Below are 24,949 nucleotides of genomic sequence, written 5' to 3'. Positions count from 1 at the left end.
AAAAAAGGCCGGTTTTTTAGCTGGAATTTGAATTGGCAATAAGGGGGGTAGCAAAACTGCGTTTGTGATAGGTTAATTTCGTAATAAAACAGAAAAAATAACTCCTCACTTAAACAAACCTTCATTGATAGAACACCGACAGCCGACCGACACTTTGACGAATGCATCGGCCCACGTGTTGTTTGGATCAGTTTCGCTGCCTAGCGTGAATTATTAATTCACGTGATCTTGGGACAACATGAATTGTTATTAGGTTAGGCAAACTGGCAGAAAAAGTCCAATTTTAAAATTAATGTAGATTACAGATGAAAAGTTATTCTAAAAATATTTGAATGTTTGTTCTCTACGTGTCATACCTGTCAAAGGGTGGAAATGTTTCTCAAAAGATCCAAAATAAGTCAAATATTACTCCCACGGGAGACATTTTGTGTGCAAATTATTTCTTGTTTCAAAGCGGAAGTTTGCTACTGAACAATGCTGTTTGTCTTAGTTACCTGTTTATCAAATTCCTAAACAAAATTTTGGATAAGGCATCGTATAACGGGGACAAATTTATACTCCCTGTGACCATCGTTTCAAAAGAAATGGCAATAAAACTTCAGTTTTTGGCAAAGGAAAGCCTTCGCTGAAAGCTATTGACAGACGATGAAGTGCTTATGCCAATGCTGGGATCACGGGACTTGTCAGAATCATGATCACATATCTACGGCAAACTAAAAAACGAAAAGGTTGCTGCACAGATGTAACTTGTCAGGAAGCAGTTTGAATACTTCCTTTGGATGAATCTATGGTCACCAATAACATGTTATTTTAGCCAAGATTTTGGTTCTTTTTTGTTTTGTTTTTTTTAAATAAGGTTTTGCTACCGCATAAAAATATTCATTCATTTTAAAGGTGCAAAGCATAAAGCCAAAATAACTTTTTTACATTGTCTTCTTAATAAGGCTGAAGTAAGTTAAGTTAAATTTTTCGTTGAGCCATTATTTGATTGCAAAACATTACCATGGTAACAATTAAAGTTGCTATTTATAAATACGACAAGGGTTTGCATTCATTTTGTCTCATCTGTTGTAGTCACTTGAAGTCTGCATCACAGCTTTTATCGATAGCTTATCTGCATCACAGCCTCTTCGGGGCGTTCAGCTTGTAAAACGAAGTGCAAAGTAAGTTAACGGCGCGATAGTCACGGCGGAGCGAAACAAGAGTGAGGCTTGGGTCGAGACGGGTAAAGAACGGCTTTCATCCGACCCGACCCGACCCAACCCGACCCGAACTGACCCGACCCAACCCGACCCGTTTTTCCACTCCGCCGCTACTATCTTGCCGTGTACCATTTTAAATGCACACCTGGAAAAGGCTAGTGATGCCAACACCAGCTTACTTTGAGCTTTGCTTACATAGACATGCTTAACAGCCTGGGTCATTCTACATCATTTCATTATATTCTATTTTAAGATCGGTTTCAGCCTGGCATGCCTGGCTTAGCTCATGACTCAGCAAGACAAAGTAAATAAAGAAACATTGTAATATTTTTTGGATTATTTTAAAACATAAATCTACGATATCTGGAGATCGTAGTTGGAAATCAGTCAATCGATAAATAATTTTGAACTTTTAAACATCACCCACCAAATTATTTGTGGCAACTTCCTCAAATCATTTACTAATCAAAAATTCGCATACAACCTGACATTCATTCCGTGATATTCGTAACGGTCCCGAGGACGAAAGGGAAGCGTTAAAGGCCCTCGTACAAAAGAGGTTAGTAGTTTTTAAAACAGTCTTATTCCTTCAGTTATAATTAATGTCTTTTTTTTTCAGAATTTTAATGACAAATGATTTTTTTGACCTTGATGATGAAATTCAGACGCGGGAATGATCCTTGCAGTGGTGAGCTGTCATACAAACCTTTTTAATTAGGAGCAGGGGTAGGTATTCAAGAGGGAGTGTAAACAGCTTTTGTACTCGATTGTCATTAAAATGAGAAAATGTTTTCTCATAAGACCAGCTGTGTGTACACGGCCTGTGATAGAGACATAAATTATTCTTGAATATTCGAATTTGGTTAGAAAGGTGCTTTTTAAATTTTTTGCTCAAATTAATCTATGGATAACTTCTGAGGACTAAAAATTTGCACACGATTAACAGTCTTAATTGATGCTGGTAACATAGTTTATAAAAGCTAGTCTTCTCAGCCATGTTAGAGTTTTTGAACTATTTCTGATCATAAGTTTCTTCTGTCATAATTTGAGAACTTCCTCTCTGGCAAACGATTGGTCTCAAACCATAAATCTATGGGACAATAGTGATGACCAACTTTTATCTTTTTCAAGAATTGACTTCAAAACAGTAACCGATGAAAACACTATTTTACAAGTCCACTATTTTACAAGTTTCGTTCAAAACAAATCGAGCCCGTAGCTCCTGTTATAATACATTGACACTTAACCGTGTTTCTTAGTCAAAGTGACATATCTCATCCAGTTTTGACAGAAAAACAAAATCTTAAGCGTATCCTGCTTGAAAAGAATAGTCTTCACTGTTTCATCACAAGTGTGCGAATTTGGCACACGATATTACCCTTCTATCAAATAGTATATCTTTTCCTCTCTACCACAACCACAACTGTTAAACAGCTTCGAAAGAAACAAAACATGGCAAATTTCATTTCTGATTGTCTTACACTTTTGATCTTCCAACGGTAAAGAAACGGGTTTAAAAGTGGAGTTAAAGAAAACTAAAACATTCACTATGCCCTCGATTATGGAGAAATTCGATAATCGGTTTAAACTTTAAGATATTTTCTGTATCGCGCCATATTCGGTGCATTTGTTTTGTTCGACTGTTGTCAAATATGATCTTGTAAATGAGCCAAACCTCAATTTGTGAATAATAATTGCATAAAGAGCTCATCAGTAGCGTTGGACTATGCAAAATGCACTAAGAAACTGTCTGGTGTGTTATACGGAAAAGAAAAAAAGGGGCCAGGTTTTTCTGCAAATTTGAATTAGCAGCACACTGCAAGCAAATATACATCAGTGGTAGAATTATTTCACAATATGACTACAAAAACCCTGTTTACCCATATAAACTTTCATTGATGAGGTGGTTTATCGACTTTTGATATAATTTATGCAACCTTAAGACGCCGTGAATTATCTTAGTTGAATGTAAAACCCTCTTTGAAGACGCTAATTGGTATTGGAAAAAATAGAAAACTGGACTAAATAAAACTATTCAAAATTTTATTTGCTTCAAACATCATTACAATTACGAATTCTCCTTCACTTGGGACAATCCTTTTTTCTGCAAATCATCTTGGTCTCAAACAATAACTCCATGTGAAATAGAGATGATAAACTTGTTTTCTAAGCATTACCTTCTGTGTATTTGAGCAGATGTTTACAAAGTCCGCATCTTTAATTTACAATACTTCGTTGTAAACCTAATGGCTAATTCCCAACCATGACAAAATCAAGCGGCTGCGGCTAAGGTGATATATATCTCATCAACATTTGATCGCAAAGAAAAATCCTGAGCGCGTTCTGATTCCAAAATAACTGATAGCCTTCACTACTTCATTAGAAATGCGCAAATTGGCGACATATCATTGTTTTGTTTCGTTATTAAACCACAATTTTTTCGCCTGTTAGTTGTTCGTTAGATAATTCAAGTACAACATACCATTTAGAAATAGCTCCTTATATTTTTCCTTACTCTTCTTATCGTGAAATGGCATTTCTTCCCCTCTCTCATAACAATTATAATTTTTCCAAATAAGCTATAGAAGTAACAGCACAAGCTAACGTTAATATAGGTGTGCTCCTATTCATAGCAGACTGCCTGTCTGATTGTCTGCTTTACAGCTCCCCTCACCTCACTTATCTTCCAGCAGTAAAGGAACGGGTTTAAAGTAGAGTTAAATAACACCAAGACAACTGCCATTCCATCGATTGTGACGAAATTTCGAAATCGCTCTTTAGTAAGAGTAATTACAGTTTCCGCTATAAAAATTGGTACATAACAAACAATTAAAGCTAACTGCACCCACAGTGCGCTGTGCACTGCCTTTCTGTATCGCGCAATGTTCAGTGCATTTCGTTGGCTCGGCTGTTGTTGAACGTGATCTTGCACTTGAGCCTGATGATGACTGAGAGCGCAAAAAATCTTAATGTACGAGGCGATGGAGATAACTAAGCAACATGATACACCTATTAGGCTGTACCAAGCGGTTATACGGTCATCGAGATGACAGAATAATCCAGTGACTAGAGATACAACCCAAACGATAGCTAAAATGACATACGTGCGCCTCAAAGTAACAATCTCTTTGTACCTCAGTCCCAACAACATAGCGAGAAGGCGGTCCACGCTGATGGCCGTCACTGTCAACAATGACACAGAACATAATGCATAGCCTGTTACAACACATCCATCAAAAGAATATCGACAAAGACTCCAGTGCTCTTGAGCCAAGGACATCCAATAGGTAGCGTACAGAGGCTGGGTAATAAGACCAACCAACAGATCAGTTGTTGCCAGACAACGATACAAGAGTTTGGATGGCGGATGGAGGGAAGATTCCTTATGAAGGGCAACAAGGATAAGAGAATTCCCAATAATTGCTGTGATGGAGAAGAGAATGTTGACTGCTGAGAATGAAATGGACTGCTGTTCGAACTCATTTACCCAAACTGGGGAGCATGGCGATTCGCCAAATAGTTTCGTCTGTGTTCCACTTCCCGTTACACTTGCTATCGCCATCATCCTACTATCGTTTCCGCTCTTTTGCAGGTTATCTTTAGTTACAACGAGGAATATTTCGTCTTAACAGCACCCGCCAAGTAAAGATCAGTTAAACCTTAGTTTTTGAGTAGCAATTTACAACACGTAAAAATTTATCAGTAACGTCCGACTATGTAAAATGCCCGAAAACTGTGAGGTTCGTCACACGAAAGAGAAAAAAAGACCGGTTTTCCTGCGTGAATTTTAATTAGTAATAAGGGGAAATTAAAGCTGCATTTGTGATAGGTTAATATCCCAATACAACATGACAAAAAAAAAAAGAAAAAAAAGCTCAAATAAACCTTTAGTAATAGGATATTGAAAGTCGACCAAGAGTCGGTCGACAGTTGACTTATTTTGAATTATTAATTCACGTGATCTTGGGACGCCATGAATTGTTATCGGCATAGGCAAACTGAGGTTGCTTTTTTACCAGGTCGATTAACTAGCTAAACATTCTTCGTGTTCGTTTACAAACCAACATTTGCTAGTTAAACGTGACATCTGTTTTCATTGGGATATTTGACCCAGAATTTAACCCGCTGACTCTGACGATTCAAATTACAAAGGTGCGCACATTGCAAAAATGGCGGGAGACGAAGCGTTCTTGATGACCTATCTTGTGCTAATTTTCGCCATATTGATGTGAGTGAGAAGGCGATTCTTGCAGAGGATGCATTTGATTCCTCTTCAAACAAGGAGAATTCGACGAAATAGGGCAATCCTGTCGATTTAAAATGAAAACAATACCCATCTGTTTCTAGCCTACGCGTAGCCGTACCCTCCCCTCCAAGGTAAAACGGAAGCGAGGGAACGTTTACGCAGACCTGACACTAATCGTGTTCCGTGACGCCACTCTAATTTATGCAAAATAATGTCATTTGATAATATTTTTTTGTGAAATAGCACGTGTTAGCGTGAAGATTATCGAGATAAACAACAACATTGAAGTGAATTCATTCGCCATTTTTCGAGTAAATTTGCGTTTCAGCGTCCGATTTCAAATATATATTTTGCTTTAGGGACGTAGGGGTTAACCAATAAAAAAAATCATAACACATTTTCTTGCAAGAGAGTGACGTCACGGAACACGAATAGTGCCAGGTTTGCGTAGACGTTACCTCGCCTCTGTTTCACCTTGGCGGGGGGAAGGGTACGGGTACACGTAGGCTAATCTGGTTCTGGTTCTGTACACCAGCCCCATGGAATAAGTATGGTCCTGGCCGAGGAATTGGCGAATCCAATTGCAGCGGAGGGATGGTAAATCGGTAAAAACGGGAAGCATTATAGAAGTCGTCAGACATTTTCCGAATTTTAATAAACCACGAGGCAAACTAACCCAAGATACGAGCGTCTGGTAAGTAACAATTCCAGAGTATTTAGCACGCGTCTGTCACTACGCACGATGCGATTTGCAGCATTTACGAGGACAAGTTATACCATCTCGCGAGGTAATATAACTTGGCGTGAACTTCCGGTCATATAGGTTAGATAATCCCATGTTATTACTGGTGAAAATACCGTGCATTCTTAACTCGCTAAACTCAATACGAACTGTTTTCACTGAATTTCCGGACTTCTCCGACTTTATTTAGCCAAAATTGTCCTAGTGAAATTACAGCCTGAAAAAAAAGTCCAATTTCAAAATAAATGCAGGTTACAGATGCAAAGTTATTCTAAAGACACGTGGATTTTTGTTCTCTACGTGTCGCACCTGTGTTGACTTAGGAACGAAACGGCGACAGGTGTAAGAAGTTACGTTGTTAGCCCATCTTTATCTAAACTGTTTCATTCACCATTTACTAAGTTCTTTTAATGGCCACAAATTTAGCCAGATTATTTATTGTGGTCATGAGAAAATTAAAGGTCAAGAAGCTTGAGGTCCCAATTTTTCCAATATCTAATTAATGGTGAGGTAAGCTTCCTGTTTCTTGGAAGGAAGACGACTAGGTTACCGATTCCGATAACACCTTTGCGACGTACATAGAAATGGCAAGGACGTCTTTTCCTACATCTAGGCAGTTTGGAAAGCAGCTAAACTGTAAAACGAAAATTTATCTTTCAAATCAGCACTCTTAATACCCGCGATATCAACGAGCGCTTTTCATTTAACTAATTTATTCTTGTTTACTCGTCACTATATTCCCACCAATAGCGTAGCTCCATTTCTGTATATGAACCCACACACAACCCACAATTGCTCCAATCGCTCCGGCGTAGTGCTAACGTTCAAAATGCTAGTTTTTAAATTCTTTATGGTACCCAGTTCACGTTAGTGAGGTAAGCTTCTTGTTTCTTATTCTTGTTTCAAGCGAGCTGTCATGTATATGCCAGGTGATTGGATTCTCTTTGTTGCTGTTTTTCTGTGCGATTATCAGTTCGCCTTTGGTAATTAAAATTATAAGCGAATACTAAGGCGAATTAAGTGGTTTGTTTATCACAGTTGAAAACAATTGACTGATTATTAAATATTTCAGTTCTTATTGATGTACAGAGTCCTGCGTAGCACGCGGTCACTGAGTGGAGCCATTCAAATCGGGTCAGACAACGTACACAGCACATCTACAGAATCAATCTCACAAGACTTTAAAGAAAAGAAAGTTTATAACTTGAAAAAGTGAATGTGCTATAAAAGACGAAATGGAAACAAATGATACAACAAGCACAAGGCAACTAAGAGGGAGAAAAAGGAGGAACTAATGGGATACAAGTCAACTTTTATCTTCCCATTTTCAAGACTTTGATAAAGTGAGTTACCCATTTTTCATTTGCTCGGCTATTTCAAAGAGGAGACCACTGGTTACGAAATGATTTGCCTTGTGCTTGTTGGTCTGTGTGTAAAATAAAGAATGTAATGAAATTGTGCGCTAGTTTACATTTGCTGTAAATGATAAGAAATCGAATTTCTTATTTAAACAAACATTTTCCAGCCAATAATGAATGACATAATGCCTTGTTTCCTGATCTTCCAACCCCATCAATATGAATTGAATACCCTGTTTTTCAAAGCTTATTCGCGGTTGTGTTGCAGATTTCTAAACCAAATCGCCTCATTTTCAGTTTAATTTCCCAAGCAGGAGTTTATAAACGTGTACGGTTCAAAGGCGTATTGTGTTACTTGTTAATCAATTCGAGCTTCAAAATCCCCCTCGGACACCCCCCCTCCCCCTCCCCTCCCACATTGACCAGGCGTTCAAACCAAGACCTTGAAGACCTTTTTTCTAATCCATTCCCTCGCGAAAGTGAACTATTTGCCTTTAAACAACTCCATATTTAAAGACTTAACACTTGTATTTTGCTGGAGAGACTTCCGAAAATTCCGGTTCAATTGCTTAAATTGGAAAATTTACTGCGATGATCACATTTCCACTTTCATCTACAACCGCAGTACAAATATGAATTATTTCATATAAACTCCACATCATTTCACTGCACGGGAAGATATGAACTCAATAAATTGACCTCGCTCCCAATGTGTGGCTTCATAGCTCAGTTGGTAGAGCATCGCACCGGTATCGCGGAGGTCACGGGTTCGAATCCCGTTGAAGCCCTGATTTTTTTCAGGCTTCTTCTTTCCAATTGCTTAAATTGGAAAATTTACTGCGATGATCACATTTCCACCTTCATCTACAACCGCAGTACAAATATGAATTATTTCATATAAACTCCACAAAGGGCTATTGCGCTTATATGATAAACAAAATAATAGATGGTTCCTTTCAGATATGGAATTTCTCTTCTCGTATTCAACTTGACATCTCACTCGTTCGCTGCACTCACTCGTGAGCTATCGAGTTAAACACTCGAAGAGAAATTCCATATTGTTAATTGCATCCTTATAGTTACTTACAGTCATTTTGCTGCACTCCAGATTTATCACAGTTTAAATTAGCAATTAACTACACATCATAGTCATAATTTGGCTGGTGACATCAAAAAAGACAGTTTACAGTCACAATTGAGGATTATGGTGCCGAAATTCAAATTTGGTTGGGAAATGATTTGTTAGAATTTGATTCACATAGAAGTTAGAAGTAAAGATAACATTACTTTGACAGTTTTTTGCAGCGGAAGGACATCAATGAAATTTGATTTCCATGTGATGAAAATTCAGCTGTACTCTATTGATGGGGATCAAGGCAGTCAGTAAAGAAATTGTTGAAACAAATGAAGAAATAAGAATCTTTGTTTTCTTTTTTAGCTGCTGTATTTTTAACTTATTAAGAATAAACCTGAGAAAACAAGTTTAGAGTTTGACTAAGTACTTACGAGTTCTGTGAGGCTTCCAGATCAGAAAAAAAAAAACAACGATGGAAAGCCACTGGGGGATTTCGAGTCTTCAACGGCAACAGCCGAAAAAAAAACTTGACTGGGTGCCTCTAAATAGGTTCTTTGATGGGGCAAGACAAAACCCTACTCATCGAAATTTCCGGGGACCGTGAGATCTAAAAGTCTTCGCTTTTGGCAGCTGGGAGAAGATTCATTCGTCTCGGCCACCCAACTTTGAGATAAGTTTCCTAGGAGCATTTTTTGATCTCGTCCGCTTGCGGGAGAGCTTTGTGGCAAGAGTGAAAGTTTTCTAGTCCTTCAAATTCTTAATCCGTTCCTTTAGCAACTCACCTTTTCCAAAGTTCTCGTCGATCGAGAACCAGTTTGTTTGTGTTTTTGACCGCTTCGTTTTCTCTAGACTGGCCGGATTTACTGCTTGAAGATTCAATCGCCTGACCAGAGAAGAATGTCGAAATTGATGCCATGTTAAAAAATACATTAACTTCGTTATCATCATCAAAACTGCTGCTTCCTGCTAACAACTTCACTTTAACTGTGGCTCAAACCTCGCTTTTTCATAATGCATAGATAATCAAGCGTTTGAACGATATATTTACATTATTTGGAATGCGCTAACGATCTCAAGTGTCTTTTGTGTTTGAAAACTTAATATTGACATTTCCCCAGAGGTTGGCATGTGTAGCATTAAATAACTAATTCCCTATAAGGGAATCAGTTTTTCAGCAAGAAAAGATTCTACGACAATTTATCTTGCCGTTTTATCCTGAAAGGTCTCCAGATAGTTAAAAGGGTGGAAATATGCTCCAAAGATCATAAATAATTCAAATATTCCTCCCATGGGAAAAATTTTGTATGCAAATGATCTCTGGTTTGAAGGCGGAAGTTTGCTACTTAACAATGGTGTTTGTCTTAGTTACATGTTTATCAAATTGGTAAACGACATTTTGGACCGGAATGGTGAAAACATCAGTGTTTGACTATGGAAAACCTTCACCGAAAGCTATTGATAGCTAGCGAAGTGCTTATACCAGTGCTGTGATCTTGGAACCTGTCAAAATTATGATCACATACGTACGGCAAACGGAAATACAAAAGGTTGCAGTGCAGATGTCAATCCGTTAGTTTGAAGACTTCCTTTGGACGAATCTATGGTCAAAAATACCATGTTATTTACGCCGAAAAAAAAAATTACCACACCAGCGTTTTTTTTACAAAATGGTTTTGTTATCGATTAGAAATATTGAATCATTTCATAGGTGCAAAGCACAAGGCTAAAAAAAACCTTTATTATATATATTTTATGCTTTGTAAACCATTAAGTTAGGTAAGTCAGATTTTTTTTTGTTGAGTCATCATTTGATTGCAAAACATTACCGTCGAATTAATTAAAGTTGTTATGTATACAGCAGGTATTACAATCATTTTCGCTATAAGTGGCTCCACTACTGACAAGAAGAAAGTATCTGTAGTAGTCTCTTCTTTTCTGCATCACAGATTTTTTCTTTTCCTTTTTCTTTTTCTCTTTTCGACAGCTTATCGAGTGACAACGCAGCCTGTTTAAGGCGTTCAGCTAGTAAAACGAAGTCCACAGTAAACGGAATTTTTTTATTTCGTAATAAACACTTTGGCTAATTCCCCATCATAACAAAATCGAGAGGCTGGCTTCGTGAAAAGCACGTTATCACTAAACCGTATTTCTGAGCTCAGTCGACATATCTCATCAAGTTTTGATCAAAAGAAAAATCCTTAATTCATTTTGATTCCAAATAATAGCCGTCATTACTTAATTACTAATGCGCAAATTGGAGAAATGTTGTTGTTTTTTTATGGCTACTAAACTATAATTTTTCACCTGTTAGTTGTTCGTTAAATAATTCGATTACGATGTACTATTGAGAAGGAGCTCTTCATATTTTTCCTTGCTCTTTTCATCATGAGATGGCATATCTTCCCTTTTCTCCTAACATCTATACTTTTTTCAAATAAGTTATAGAAGAAACAGTCCATACCAACGTTAAAATAGGTCTACCCCTCTGCATAGCAGATTGCTTGTCTGATTGTCTGCTTTACTGCTCGTCTCACTTCACTTATCTTCCAGCAGTAAAGGAACGGGTTTAAAGTAGAGTTGAAGAACACTAAGACATTTGCCATTCCCAGGAATATGAAGAAATTCGAAATTCCACTCTTTGTACTAAGAAAGATCACAATTTTCACTGTAAATTGTGGCACATAACAGACAACTAAAGCTAACTGCACCCACAGCGCATTGTAGACTGCCTTTTTGTGTCGCGCCATGTTCAGTGCATTCGGTTGGCTCGGCTGTTGCTGAGCATAATCTCGTATTTGAGCCTGATGATGACTGAGAGCGCAGAAAATCTTTGTGTACGAGGCGAATGAGATTATCAAACAGGATGGTGTAATTAAAAAGCTACACCAAAGGCCTATACGGTAATTGAGATGAGAGAATAAACCAGCGACTATACATACAACCCAAAAGATGGCTAAAATAATATACGTACGCCTCAAAGTTACAACCTCTTTGTATCTCAGTCCCAACAACATGGCGAGAAGTCGGTCCACGCTTATGGCTGTTAAAGTCAACAAAGACACTGAACATAATGCATAGCTTGAAACGTAGACTGCGTTCCTTGCGTACTGACAAAGACTCCAGTGTTCGTGAACCAAAGACATCCAGTAGGTAGTATAGAGAGGCTGGGTAACAAGACCAACCAATAGATCAGTCGTTGCCAGACAACTATACAAGAGTTTGGATGGCGAATGGAGGGAAGATTCCTTGTGAAGGGCAACAAGAATAAGAGAATTCCCAAGAATTGCTGTGGTGAAGAGGAGAATGTTTATTGCTGAGAATGAAATGGACTGTTGTTTAAACTCACCCACCCAAACCGAGGAGCATAGCGATTCTTCAAATGTTTGCGCGTTTGTTCCACTTCCCGTTATATTTGTTGTCGCCATCATTCTACAGTTGTCGTTTCCACTCTTTTGCGCGTTTTCCTTAGTTACAACGAGGAATATTTCGCCTTAACAGCATACTCCAAGTCAAGATCAGTTAAACTTTCATTTCTGAATAGCAATTACAGAGGATAAAAAAAAAAACATCAGTTTAGCTCCTGCGCTTGTAAAATTCCCGAAAGCTGTGATGTTTGTCACACGAAAGAGAAAAAAAGGACTATGTTTGCCGCATGAATTTGAATTAGTAATATTGAGAAAGTAAATTGCATTTGTCCCGACACAGCAGAAAAAAAACTTCTTCTATCAAATAAACTTTCAGGATATCGAAAGTCGACCGACAGTCGCTCGATAACGTGTTGTTTGGATCGGATTCGTCGCCTTACCAGGACAATTGCGTGAATTACTCATTCATATCATTCATATCATTCATATCAGTTCTATAGATGATGCACTATTTAGACGAGAAAAAATTTCCATAATTTTGTCTCCTTTTATTCCAGTAACATGAAGTAAATCGATCGTTCCTATTGAAACTTTTCTGATATTGGAAGTATGTTTAATTTCATCTTTGTTATCCGGACTCAAATTGATCCATGGGCAAACAATTCAATTGCAAAGAAAACGCATTATAAAGTTATTTAAGGCGTCAAGTAAAGTATACAAAACAGTCTGAACCTTTTACCGTGCGTTTTACTTGTAACTGTCTCCAGTATTTTTGTTTGATTGATTTCATAATACAACAGAAAAACAAATAACTCCTCACTTAAACAAACCTTCATTGATAGGACACCGACAGTCGACCGACACTTTGACGAATTTGATCAGATTGGCTGCCTAGCGTGAATTATTAATTTACGTGACTTGGGACGACATGAATTGTTATCAGGTTAGGCAAACTGGGAGAAAAATTCCAATTTCAAAATTAATGTAGATTACAGATGGAAAGTTATTCTAAAAATGTTTGAATTTTTGTTCTCTACATGTCACACTTGTCAAAGGGTGGAAATGTTTCTCAAAAGATCCAAATAACTCAAATATTCCTCCCACGGAAGACATGCTGTGTGCAAATTATATCTTGATTTAAAGCGGAAGTTCGCTACCGAACAATGCTGTTTGTCTTAGTTACCTGTTTATCTAGTTCGTAAACCAAATTTTGGAAATGGCATCGTATAACAGGGACAAATTTACACTCTCTGTGACCATCGTTTCAAAAGAAATGGCAAAAAACATCAGTTTTTGACATAGGAAAGCCTTCACTGAAAGCTATTGACAGATGATGAAGTGCTTATGGCAATGCTGTGATCATGGGACTTGTCAGAATCATGATCACATATAAAAAAAAGGAAAAGGTTGCAGCGCGGATGTTACTAGGTCAGGAAGCAGTTTGAATACTTTCTTTGGATGAATCTATGGTCACCAATAACATGTTATTTTAGCCGAGGTTTTGGTTCTTTTTTGTTTTATTTTGTTTTGTTTTGTTTTTTAAAAAATTCATTCATTTTAAAATCGCCAAGCATAAAGCCAAAGAAACCTTATTATATTGTCTGCTTAATAACGCTGAAGTAAGTTAAGTTGAATTTTTCGTTGAGTCATTATTTGATTGCAAAACATTACCGTGGTAACAGTTAAAGTTGTTATGTACACGACAGATGGTTGCATTCATTTTGTCTCTCGATTCCCCCTTCGAAATAAATGGCCCCACTACTGACTCGAAGAAAATATCCGTTGTAGTCACTTGAAGTCTGTATCACAGCTTTTACTGATAGCTTATCGGGTGACAACACAGCCTCTTCGAGGTGTTCAGCTTGCAAAACGAAGTGCAAAGTAAGTTAACGGCGCGATAGTCACGGCGGAGCGAAAAAAGAGTGAGACTGGGTCGAGATGGGTAAAGAACGGCTTTCACCCGACCCGTTTTTCCACTCCGCCGCTACTATCCTCCTGTGTGCCATTTCGCTCCGTTTTACTAAATGAACGCCTGGAAAAGGCTAGTGATGAGAACACCAGCTAAATATGAGCTTTGCTTACATAGACATGCTTAACGTCCTGGGTCATTCTACATCATTTCATTATAATCTATTTTAAGATCGGTTTCAGCCTGGCATAGCTCATGACTTAGCAAGACAAAGTAAATAAAGAAACGTTTAAAAATTTTTCTGGATTATTTTAAAACGTAAATATACGATATCTAGAAATCGTGGTTGGAAATCAGTCGATCGATAAATATTTTTGAACTAGCAAACATCACCCACCAAATTTATTTGATTCTCGTTTTATCGATGATATATATTTTTATTTATGGAAACTTATTCCTTCAATTATAATTATTCACTTTTTTTTCAGAATTCTGAATGACATAAATAATTTTTTTGGCCATCAGATTAAATTCAGACTCGGGAATGATCCTTGCAGTGGTGAGCTGTCATACAAATCTTTTTCGTTAGGTGCAGCGGTAGGTACCTAAGAGCGGGTGTAAGCAGCTTTTGTACTCGATTGTCATTAAAATGAGAAAATGTTTTCTCATAAGAGCAGTTGTGTGTACACGGCCTGTGATAGAGACATAACTCTTCTTGAATATTCGAATTTGTTAATAAAGGTGCCTTTCAAATTATTTGCTCAAATTAATCTTTGGCACACGATATTACCCTTTTATCAAATGGTATATCTTTTCCTCTCTACTAACAACCACAACTGTTAAACAGCTTTGGAAGAAACAAAACATGGCAAATTTTATGTATGATTGTCTCAGATCTTTGATCTTCCAACGGTAAAGAAAAGAGTTCAAAAATGTGGAGTTAAAGAAAACTGCAACATTCGCTATGCCACCAATTATGGAGAAATTTGATAATCGGTTTAAACTTTAAGATATTTTCTGTATCGCGCCATGTTCGGTGCATTTGTTTTGTTCGGCTGTTGTCAAACATGATCTTGTAAATTAGCCAAACCTCAATTTGTGAATAATAATTACATAAAGAGTTCATCAGTAGCATTTGACTATGCAAAATGCTCTGACAAGCTGTCTGGTGTGTTTTACGACAAAGAAAAAAAGGGGCCAGGTTTTTCTGCGAATTTTAATTAGCAGCAAACCGCAAGCAAATATACACTTGTGGTAGAATTATTTTACAATATGACTACAAAAAAACCCTGTTTACCCATATAAACTTTCATTGATAAGGTGGTTTATCGACTTTTGATATAATTTATGCAACCTTAGGACGCCGTGAATTATCTCAGTTGAAGGTAAAAGCCTTTATTAAAGACGCTAATTGGTACTGGGAAAAATAGAAAACTGGATCAAATAAAACTATTCAAAATTAATTTACTTCAAACATCATTAACATTACGAATTCTCCTTCACTTGGGACAATCCTTTTTTTTGCAAATCATCTTGGTCTCAAACAATAACTCTATGTGAAATAGAGATAATAAACTTCTTTTATAAGCATTCCCCACAGTGTATTTAAGCATATATTAACAAAGGCCGCATCTTTAATTTACAATGTTTCGTTGAAAACCCAATAACTAATTCCCAATCATGACAAAATCAAGCGGCTGGGTCCATTAACAGCGCGTTATCAAGAAACCATATTTCTGACCTAAGATGAAATGTATCTCATGAAGATTTGATCGCTATGAAAAATCCTGAGCGCATTCTGATTCCAAAATAACTGATAGCCTTCACTACTTCATTACAAATGTGCAAATTGGCGAAGTTATTGTTTTGTTATGGTTACTAAACTACAATTTTTCGCCTGTTAGCTGTTCGTTCGATAATTCAAGTACAATATGCTATTTAGAGGTAGCTCCTCATATTTTTCCTAACTCTTCTTGTCAGGAAATGGCATTTCTTCCCCTCACTCCTAACAATTACAATTTTTCCAAATTAGCTGTAGAAGAAACAGTACATGCCAACGTTAAGATAGGTCTACCCCTATGCATAGCAGATTGCTTGTTTGATTGTCTGCTTTACTGCTCGTCTCACTTCTCTTATCTTCCAGCAGTAAAGAAACGGGTTTAAAGTAGAGTTAAATAACACCAAGACAACTGCCATCCCATTAATTATGACGAAATGCCGAAATCGCTCTTTAGTAAGAGTAATTACACTTTCGACTATAAAAAATGGTACATAACAAACAATTAAAGCTAACTGCACCCACAGTGCGCTGTGCACTGCCTCCTTGTATCGTGCAATGTTCATTGCATTGGCTTGGATCGGCTGTTGTTGAACGTGATCTTGCACTTGAGTCTGATGATGACTGAGAGTGCAAAAAATTTTAAAGTACGAGGCGATGGAGATAACTAGGCAACATGATACACCTATGAGACTGTACCAAGCGGTTATACGGTCATCGAGATGACGGAATAATCCAGCGACTAGAGATACAACCCAAACGATAGCTAAAATAATATACGTGCGCCTCAAAGTAACAATCTCTTTGTATCTCAGTCCCAACAACATAGCGAGAAGTCGGTCCACGCTTATGGCCGTCAGTGTCGACAATGATACTGAACATAATGCATAGCCTGTTACGCCACATCCGTCAAAAGAGTATCGACAAAGACTCCAGTGCTCGTGAACCACGGACATCCAATAGGTAGCGTACAGAGGCTGGGTAACAAGACCAACCAATAGATCAGTCGTTGCCAGACAACGATACAAGAGTTTGGATGGCGGATGGAGTGAAGATTCCTTGTGAAGGGCAACAAGGATAAGAGAATTCCCAAGAATTGCTGCGATAGAGAGGAGAATGTTGATTGCTGAGAATGAAATGGACTGTTGTTTAAACTCATCTACCCAAACCGAGGAGCATAGCGATTCTTCGAATGTTTGCGCGTTTGTTCCACTTCCCGTTATATTTGTTGTTGCCTTCATCCTGCTGTCGTTTCCACTCTTTTGCGCGTTTTCCTTAGTTACAACGAGGAAAATTTCGTCTTAACAGCATACTCCAAGTCAAAATTAGTTAAACTTTCAATTTTTTGAATAGCAATTACAGAGGATAAATAAAAACATTCGTAAAGCGTCGGAGCTTGTAAAATTCCCGAAAGCTGTGATGTGTGATTAGTAAAAAGGAGGAGGTAAAATTGCATTTCTCCCAACACAACAGAAAAAACTTCTTCTCTCAAATAAACCTTCAGGATATCGAAAGTCGACCGACAGTCGGTCGACACTCGGACGTGTTGTTTGGATCGGATTCGTCGCCTTACCCGGATAATTGCGCGAATTATTCATTGTCGACCTTCAGATCCGACTACGATTACGAGTACGACTTTTGCGCGCGGGAGGCCTAGGGCTTAGCTTTTGTAAACACAGTCGTCGCCGTTGTCAGCTCGCAACAAAAATGTTTTAGTACTTGTTGTGAGTACGAAGAAGCAACATTTTGTCAGTCGTGGAAATGTTAAGCAGACAAACCACACAAGATGCTTTGGCATTTATGTTCGTAGAGGATGTCAAGTTTTCGATGCTTTTCGAAAGGTTAACCCAAAAAAATGCGTCCTTTCCTTATTGGTCGCAAGATCGCTTTGACTTGACTCGCGTCACGGACGAAGAACGCAAGGCTGAATTTCGTTTTGGACTTGCTGAATTGCCCCTGTCAGCAAAAGTTCTGGCCATTCCTGATACATTTGTATGTAGAAACGGGACTGTAGCAACTGGCATGGAAGGTTTGTGCATTCTTTTACGAAGATTTGCATACCCATGCAGATTGAGCGACTTAATTCCAAGGTTCGGGAGATCTGTACTTGAACTAAACGAGATTACCTCGGAAGTTTCAAGCTACACCTTTGTCAACTATGAGTATACTTTACAAAGTTTGAACTAGCCCTGGCTGCAGCCCGATTGTTTGTAGAGCTTTGCAGATGCAATTCCCGGCAGAGGATCTGCGTTGTCTAATTGTTGGAGGTTCGTGGATGGCACAGTTCGACCAATTGCCAGACCAGGAGAACACCAGAGAGTGCTATACAATGGGCATAAAATGGTTCATGCATTAAAATTCCAGTCAGTTGTTGCACCTAATGGGATGATAGCTAACCTCTATGGCCCAGTTGGTGAGACATTTCATATACATGATTTAATTGTCGATCAGTAATTTATTATATCGTTATATTTAGGCACAAGTTAAGGTCCTTGTTGACATACTTATTGCATTCAGTTATTATTATTATTATTATTATTATTAATTGACTATTAAATTCTTCCACTATCTCTTTTATCCTTTCCCACATACTGCAGCAACTTAATATGGTGGATTTCCAAGTTCTTCAACCTGGAAGGCAAACGAAAATTGGTTCGAGAAATTTGAGTTTGAGGAATCGGGAGTAAAAATCCACGTTTGAGTGAAACAAATCCAAGGGAAACAACTTTTGATTTGAGTCATCAGGATGTCTTAGTGTGTATAGGAACATTTCAGAAAAATTAAGAAAGATGAGGACTTTCTCACCGGAGACATTTTATGTGCTAATAATAGACATGGAAAATTTACTCAGTTCTGATTGGTTAAGATAAATGCAGTTTTCAGGTAGTTCAGTGCAGAAGAGAGTTGATTCGGTGCAAAGAAAGTAACAAACTAGACATTCTGATTGGTCAATAATCAAAGAAACTTACATACAGCCAATCAAATGCGAGCCCTGGATGTCGGAACAAAATTTGAAAATTTGAAACTTTGCGAGCGAAACAATGGCCGGCGTTTTCAGTAGGTTTTCTTTCGTCATCGCAGCTGAAAAGTAGCTCAAACAACGAAAACACTGTAAAAGGCACTGCTTTCTGGTTGTCGGTTTGGAAAAGTGGTGTTTAGAGAAGGGAATTGACAAGGAAATCGGAAATTACGAGCCGACCCAGCTTAACACTTTGCTCGAGCGATCCACTGCCAAAATGAAAAACAAGCATGGTTAAACCTCGATTCCATTTCATCGAAAGTGATTCGGACACAGACCGAAAAATTCCTTGAACTGTTTAGCCGAACTTTGAACTTTTTTTGCGCTTTAAAGGTGTGAAGATATCTTTTTTTTTTTGTATTTTATTAATTTTTATTAATTCAAAGTTACATACATTTTTCATAAAGAAACATAATTCACATAAACAGACAGACACGGTACATCATATATCTACATACACAATCCACAGTTCCTCTTAGCTCTCCTCGGCTTCTATATATAATACTAGTACAGTACAGCAACAAAACATGAGATTCTATATCATCTAATAATTTTTGTACTTGTCCTATCTCATATTATGAGCTTTCAGCTTATTATTTGATTTTGCGATCATTGTCTCGAGTTGGTGGATCGTTTTAATTTTGAGGTTTAATACTTTAATTGAAGGAAGAGATTTGTTCTGTCGGCAAGAATATAAATACTGTTTGACAATTATTAAAATATGATTGATTAATAATTCGTCTTCGCACCTTAAAATACCAAAAATTATATCTTTTTCAGAGAGGTGTTTTATCTTTACGCCTAGATTATCGAACCACTTTATTACCTCAGCCCAGAAATCCTTAGTATAACGACAAGAAAAAAAAAAGTGTTCCAAGGATTCGTTCATTTCGCCACAAAAGGAACACGCCGGGGATGGAATAATACCAATTTTGTTTAAAAAAGAATTTGTGATAAGATACCTGTTAAGTAGTTTATACAGCTGGAATTCACGCGATTTTGTGTCCAAGGAAGTACGAAATGGCAAGCTGTAAATCTCTTTCCATTCTAAAACATCATTAACAAAATGAGTATTAAAATTCAGTTGGGCAGTCGGTGGAGTGATGATTCTATTTCGAAGTTCTTTATATATAGTCTTTGAAATGACTGAAGATATCATTGCATGTTATAGTTTGATCTTACGCGGTTGTTTTGACCGAACGCACGGTTTGAATAAATTATTTTTGCACTTGATGCGCCGGCTTTACTTATGCCTAATTATGATAGGACATCTCGTATTTTTTCCATTTATATTATTAACACGTAATCACATGATTTTTCTTGTGTAATTTGGAATAAACAAGCATTTGTTAATTTTTTTCAAAGAACAGAAATTGCATGAGCCCATAGGGCTCATGCAATTTTGTTAGTCTTTAAAAAAATTTACACGTGCTTATTTATTCTAAATTGCACTCGAAATCATGTGATTACCTGTACAAATTATTTCTGGTTTTAAGGAGGAGGTTTGCTTCTGAACAATGCTGTTTGTTTTAGTTACCTTGTTATCGAATTGGTCAGCGACATTTTGGATAAAGCATCGTATAACAGGGACAAATTTATACTCCCTGTGACCATTGTTTCGAAAGAAATTGTGAAAAAATCAATGTTTGACTCAGGAAAACCTTTAGTGAAAGCTACTGACTGATGACGAAGTGCTTAGCCAACGCTGTGATATCGGGACTTGTTAGAATTGTGATCACATATGTACGGCAAATTGAAAGAAAAAAGGTTGCAGTGTAGATGTTACTCGGCCAGGAAGCAGTTTGAAGACTTCCTTTGGATAAGTCTATGGTCACCAAGACCATGTTGTTTTAGCCCAGGTTTTTTATGGGTGAAAATAAACGTAACGGTCCAAACCGACATTCAAAAAATAAAAGTAAAAACTACCATTAAAACGATTTAAGTTGTCATGTATACTACAGATGATTGCACTCATTTTGTCTAACTCTCGATTCCTCTTTCGTAATAAGTTGCTCCACTACTGACTCGAAAAAAAATCTGTAGTAGTCACCTGCATTCTGCATCACAGTATTTTTTTTTTGACAACTTATTGATTGACAACATAGCCTGTTCGAGGAGTTCAGCTGGTAAAACGAGGTGCACAGTAAACGGCGCGATAGTTACCGCGGAACGAAAAAAGAGTGAGGCTTGGGTCCATCGGGTAAAGAACAACGTTCTCCTGACCCGATCTGTACCGATCTGGACCCGACCCGACCCGACCCGACCCGACCCGACCTTAGCCTCCCCGTTTTTCACTCCACGGCTGTTATCGTGCCATGTACCATTTCGCTCCGTTTTACTAAACGAAAGCCTTGTGATGACAACAGCAGCTAAATATGAGCTCTGCTTATAGAGATGTGCTTAACAGCCTGTGACATTATAATAACAGTTTATTAAACTCTCTTGCCGTAACTTACTGAATTAACGAGTTATAATACACTGAAAACTCAATAAGATCAACTATGTACATTTCTGTATATGTTAAGTACAAATTATATACGCTACACCAGAACATGCATCACATTTGTTATAAATCCTTAATAGTGAAAAAATCTTCCGTGGGCTTCGTTCTACAGGTAGCAATGTTTCTGTAAAAGTAAAGCTAGTCTAATTTGTGCCGTAGGGTGTAGGGACAGGTATTGTCTAGGCGTGTTGGTAGAAGAGGAGGAAGAGGGTTTTTTGTGTCCTTCATTTGTACATATACTCTTTACATATCTTATCTCCTCTATGCGCAAGAGTCTTTACCCTTCCTAACTCGAGGGAACATTCTACATCATTTTATCATATTCTGTTTAAAGATTAGTTTCACTTAGCTTGCCTAGCTAAGTTCATGACTCAGCAAGACAAAATAAATGAAAGAGCATTTTCAAAATTTTCTGGAGTACTTTAGAACAAAATTCTACGATATGTAGAAATCGCAGTCGGAAATCAGTCGATCCTGATAGATAATTTGAACTTTTAAACATCACCGACCAAATTTATATGATTCCCATTTTATCTGTGAAATATACCTTCATTTATGACAGTTATGGCAACGTCAACCTATTCATATTGTTTACACATCAAAAATTTGCATACAACCTTTTATTCATTCCGTGATATTCGTGACAATCTCGAGAATGAAAGGGAAATCCTAAAGGAAACCACATAAAAGAGATTAGAGTGTAGTAGTTTTTAAACCAATTCTTATTCCTTCCATTATACTTATTCATTTTTTTTCAGAATTTTAATGACACAAATCATTTTTTGACCATCAGATGAAATTTAAGCGCGGAAATGATCCTTGCAGCCGTGAGCTGTCATACAAACCTTTTAATTTGAAGCAGTGGTAGGAACTCAAGAGAAGCTTTCGACTCGATTGTCATGAAATGAGAGCATGTTTTCTCATAAGGCCAGCTTTGTGTACACGGCCTGTGATAGTCACGTATTCCCCTTGAATATTCGAGTTTGGAAATAAGAATGCTTTTAAAATGACAGCAGAGAAATGGGGTTAAAGTCGAGTTAAAGAAAACTAAAACATTCCCCATGCCCCTGATTATGATGAAATTCCATATCAGAATTTCCAAATAAGTTATAGAGCCTGCCAACGTTAAATTAGGTCTACCCTTATGCATAGCAGATTGCTTGTCTGATTGTCTGCTTTACTGCTCGTCTCACTTCACTTATCTTCCAGCAGTAAAGAAACGGGTTTAAAGTAGAGTTAAAAAAAATTAAGACAGTTGCCATTCCATATATTAAGAAGAAATTCGAAAATCTCCCTTTACTAAGAAACATTAAAATTTTCACCGTAAAAAGTGGTACATAACAGATAACTAATGCTAACTGCACCCACAGTGTATTGTAGACTGCCTTTCTGTATCGCGCCATGTGCAATGCATTTAGTTGTCTCGACTGTTGGTGAACATGACTTTGTATTTGAGCCTGGTGATGACCGAGAGCGCAAAAAATCTTTGTGTACGAGACGACTGAGATTATCAGGCAAGATGGTGTAACTATAAAGGTGCACCATAGGGTTATACGGTAATTGAGACGAGAGAATAAACCAGTGACTAGACATACAACCCAGACGATAGCTAAAATGATATACGTGCGCTTCAAAGTTACAATCTCTTTATATCTTAGCCCCAACAATTTGGCGAGAAGTCGGTCCACGCTTATGGCCGTCAACGTCGACAAAGACACTGAACATAGTGCATAGCTTGATATGTAGACTGCGTCCCTTGAGTACCGACAGACTCCAGTGTTCGTGAACTAAGGACATCCAGTAGGCAGCATAGAGAGGCTGGGTAACAAGACCAACCAGCAGATCAGTCGTTGCCAGACAACGATACAAGAGTTTGGATGGCGGATGGAGGGAAGATTCCTTGTGAAGGGCAGCAAGGATAAGAGAATTCCCAAGAATTGCTGTGCTAGAGAGAAGAATGTTGACTGCTGAGAATGAAATGGACTGTTGTTTAAACTCACCTACCCAAACTGGGGAACATAGCGATTTGTCAAATGCTTGCGTATGTGTTCCACTTTCCGTTAGATTTGTTGTCGCCATCATCCTGCTGTCGTTTCCTTTCTCTTGCAGGTTATCTTTAGTTACAACGAGGAATATTTCGTCTTAACAGTATCCTATAAGTCAAGGTCGGTTGAACGTTAGCTTTTGGATATCAGTTACAGGAAGTAAAAATTCATCACTAGCATCTGACTATGTATAATGTCCGAAAGCTGTGAGGTTTGTGACACGAAAGAGAGCAAAAGACCAGTTTTTATGCGCGAATTTTAATTAGTATTAAGGGGAAAATTAAACTGCTCTTGTTATAGGTTAATATCCGAACAAAACATAAAAAAAAACTTCTTTACTCAAATAAACCTTTAGTGATAGGATATCGAAAGTCGACCGAAAGATGGCGATAGTCGACCGATTGCCGTCGGCTTACGCCTTGATCAACGCATCGGCCGACGTGTTGTTTGGATCGGAGTCGTTCCCTTACCCAAATAATAGCGTGAATTATCAATTCACGGGATCTTAGGACGCCATTAATTGTTAACAGCTTAGGAAAACTAAGAGAAAAAGTCCAATTTCAAAATCTATTTTGGTTAGAGATGCAAAGTTAATTTCTAGAAAGATTTAAATTTTTGGTCTCTACGTGTCTCACCTTTTAAAAGGGGGAAATGTCGGTCAAAAAATCGTAAATAATTCAAATGCTTCTCTTGCGGCAGACATTGTGTGTTCAAATTATCTCTGGTTTTAAGGCGGAAGTTTGCTACCGAACATTACTGTTTGTCTTAATTACCTGTAATCGGTAAACAAAATTTTGGATCTGGCATCGTATAACAGGGACAAATTTATACTCTCTGTGACCATCGTTTCAAAAAAAAGGAAAACCTTCACTGAAAGCTATTGACAAATGATGAAGCGCTTATGCAAATATTGTGATATCGAAACTTGTAAGAATTATGATAACATACGTACGGCAAACTGAAAAACAAAAAGATTGCAGCGCAGATGTTACTTGGCCAGGAAGCAATTGGAAGACTTCCTTTGGATGAATCTATGGTCACCAATACCATGTTGTTTCAGCTAAGGTTTTGTTTTTTGTTTTGTTGAAAAACTATACATGTAATAGCTTTTTTTCTGCAATATGGCTTTGCAACCGAATAATAATATTCAATTGTTTCCTAGGCGCAAAGCATAAAGCTACGGAAACCTTCTTGAATTGCTTGATTAATAAACCATCTAGTAAGAATAACTATTTCAATTTTTTTGTGTTTAGTCATTATTTGATTGCAAAAGATTACCGTAGTAACAGTTAAAGTTTTTAAGTATACGACAGGTGGTTGCATTCATTTTTCCTCTCGGTTCCTCTTTTGTTATAAATGGCTTCACTACTGACTCGAAGAAAATATATGTGATAGTCTCTTTTATTCTGCATCACAGCTTTTTTTTTTTTCTGACAGCTTATCGAGTGATAACACAGCCTGTTTGAGGCGTTTAGCTAGTAAAACGAGGTGCACAATAAACGTCGTGATAGTGAGGGTGGATCGAAAAAGAGTGAGGCTTGGGTCGAGTCGTTCACCCAACCCGACCCGACCTGACCCAAAACTCCCCCGTTTTAATACTCCACCGCTACTATCGTGCCCTGTACCATTTTGCTCCGTTTTACTAAATGAACACCTGGAAAAGGCTGGTGATAACAACAGCAACTACATATGAGCCCTGCTAATACAG

At 37.7% G+C, this 24,949-nt stretch overlaps 3 protein-coding genes and 1 pseudogene across 4 annotated transcripts; all 4 read right to left on the bottom strand.

Annotated features, from left to right (window-relative positions):
* Positions 1-3,229: 3,229 nt before the first annotated feature.
* LOC113668939 (melanocyte-stimulating hormone receptor) lies at positions 3,230-5,308 on the bottom strand. Its single transcript, XM_089186311.1, has one exon. It carries the CDS (start codon positions 4,765-4,767, stop codon positions 3,826-3,828), a length of 942 nt encoding a protein of 313 aa, XP_089042437.1. The 5' UTR covers positions 4,768-5,308; the 3' UTR covers positions 3,230-3,825.
* Positions 5,309-10,669: 5,361 nt separating this feature from the next.
* LOC149037860 (melanocortin receptor 5-like) lies at positions 10,670-12,318 on the bottom strand. Its single transcript, XM_089188519.1, has one exon. It carries the CDS (start codon positions 12,049-12,051, stop codon positions 11,101-11,103), a length of 951 nt encoding a protein of 316 aa, XP_089044645.1. The 5' UTR covers positions 12,052-12,318; the 3' UTR covers positions 10,670-11,100.
* Positions 12,319-15,874: 3,556 nt separating this feature from the next.
* On the bottom strand, positions 15,875-16,942 carry LOC113668962 (melanocyte-stimulating hormone receptor-like). Its single transcript, XM_089188522.1, has one exon. The coding sequence runs from the start codon at positions 16,913-16,915 to the stop codon at positions 15,974-15,976; it is 942 nt and encodes a 313-aa protein (XP_089044648.1). The 5' UTR covers positions 16,916-16,942; the 3' UTR covers positions 15,875-15,973.
* Positions 16,943-21,810: 4,868 nt separating this feature from the next.
* LOC149037859 (melanocyte-stimulating hormone receptor-like) lies at positions 21,811-24,565 on the bottom strand (annotated as a pseudogene). Its single transcript, XR_016181411.1, has one exon. The product of XR_016181411.1 is annotated as a melanocyte-stimulating hormone receptor-like (transcript).
* Positions 24,566-24,949: the final 384 nt, after the last annotated feature.

Source organism: Pocillopora damicornis, chromosome 11 (genome assembly GCF_964200805.1).
Source record: "Pocillopora damicornis chromosome 11, jaPocDami1.2, whole genome shotgun sequence".
Lineage (NCBI taxonomy): Eukaryota > Metazoa > Cnidaria > Anthozoa > Scleractinia > Pocilloporidae > Pocillopora > Pocillopora damicornis.
This window is presented reverse-complemented; position numbering and strand designations above follow the sequence as displayed.

Coding starts and splice junctions, on each gene's coding strand:
- LOC113668962 (XM_089188522.1), bottom strand. CDS start 16,915: ATGAAGGCAACAACAAATATAACGGGAAGTGGAACAAACGCGCAAACA.
- LOC149037860 (XM_089188519.1), bottom strand. CDS start 12,051: ATGATGGCGACAACAAATATAACGGGAAGTGGAACAAACGCGCAAACA.
- LOC113668939 (XM_089186311.1), bottom strand. CDS start 4,767: ATGATGGCGATAGCAAGTGTAACGGGAAGTGGAACACAGACGAAACTA.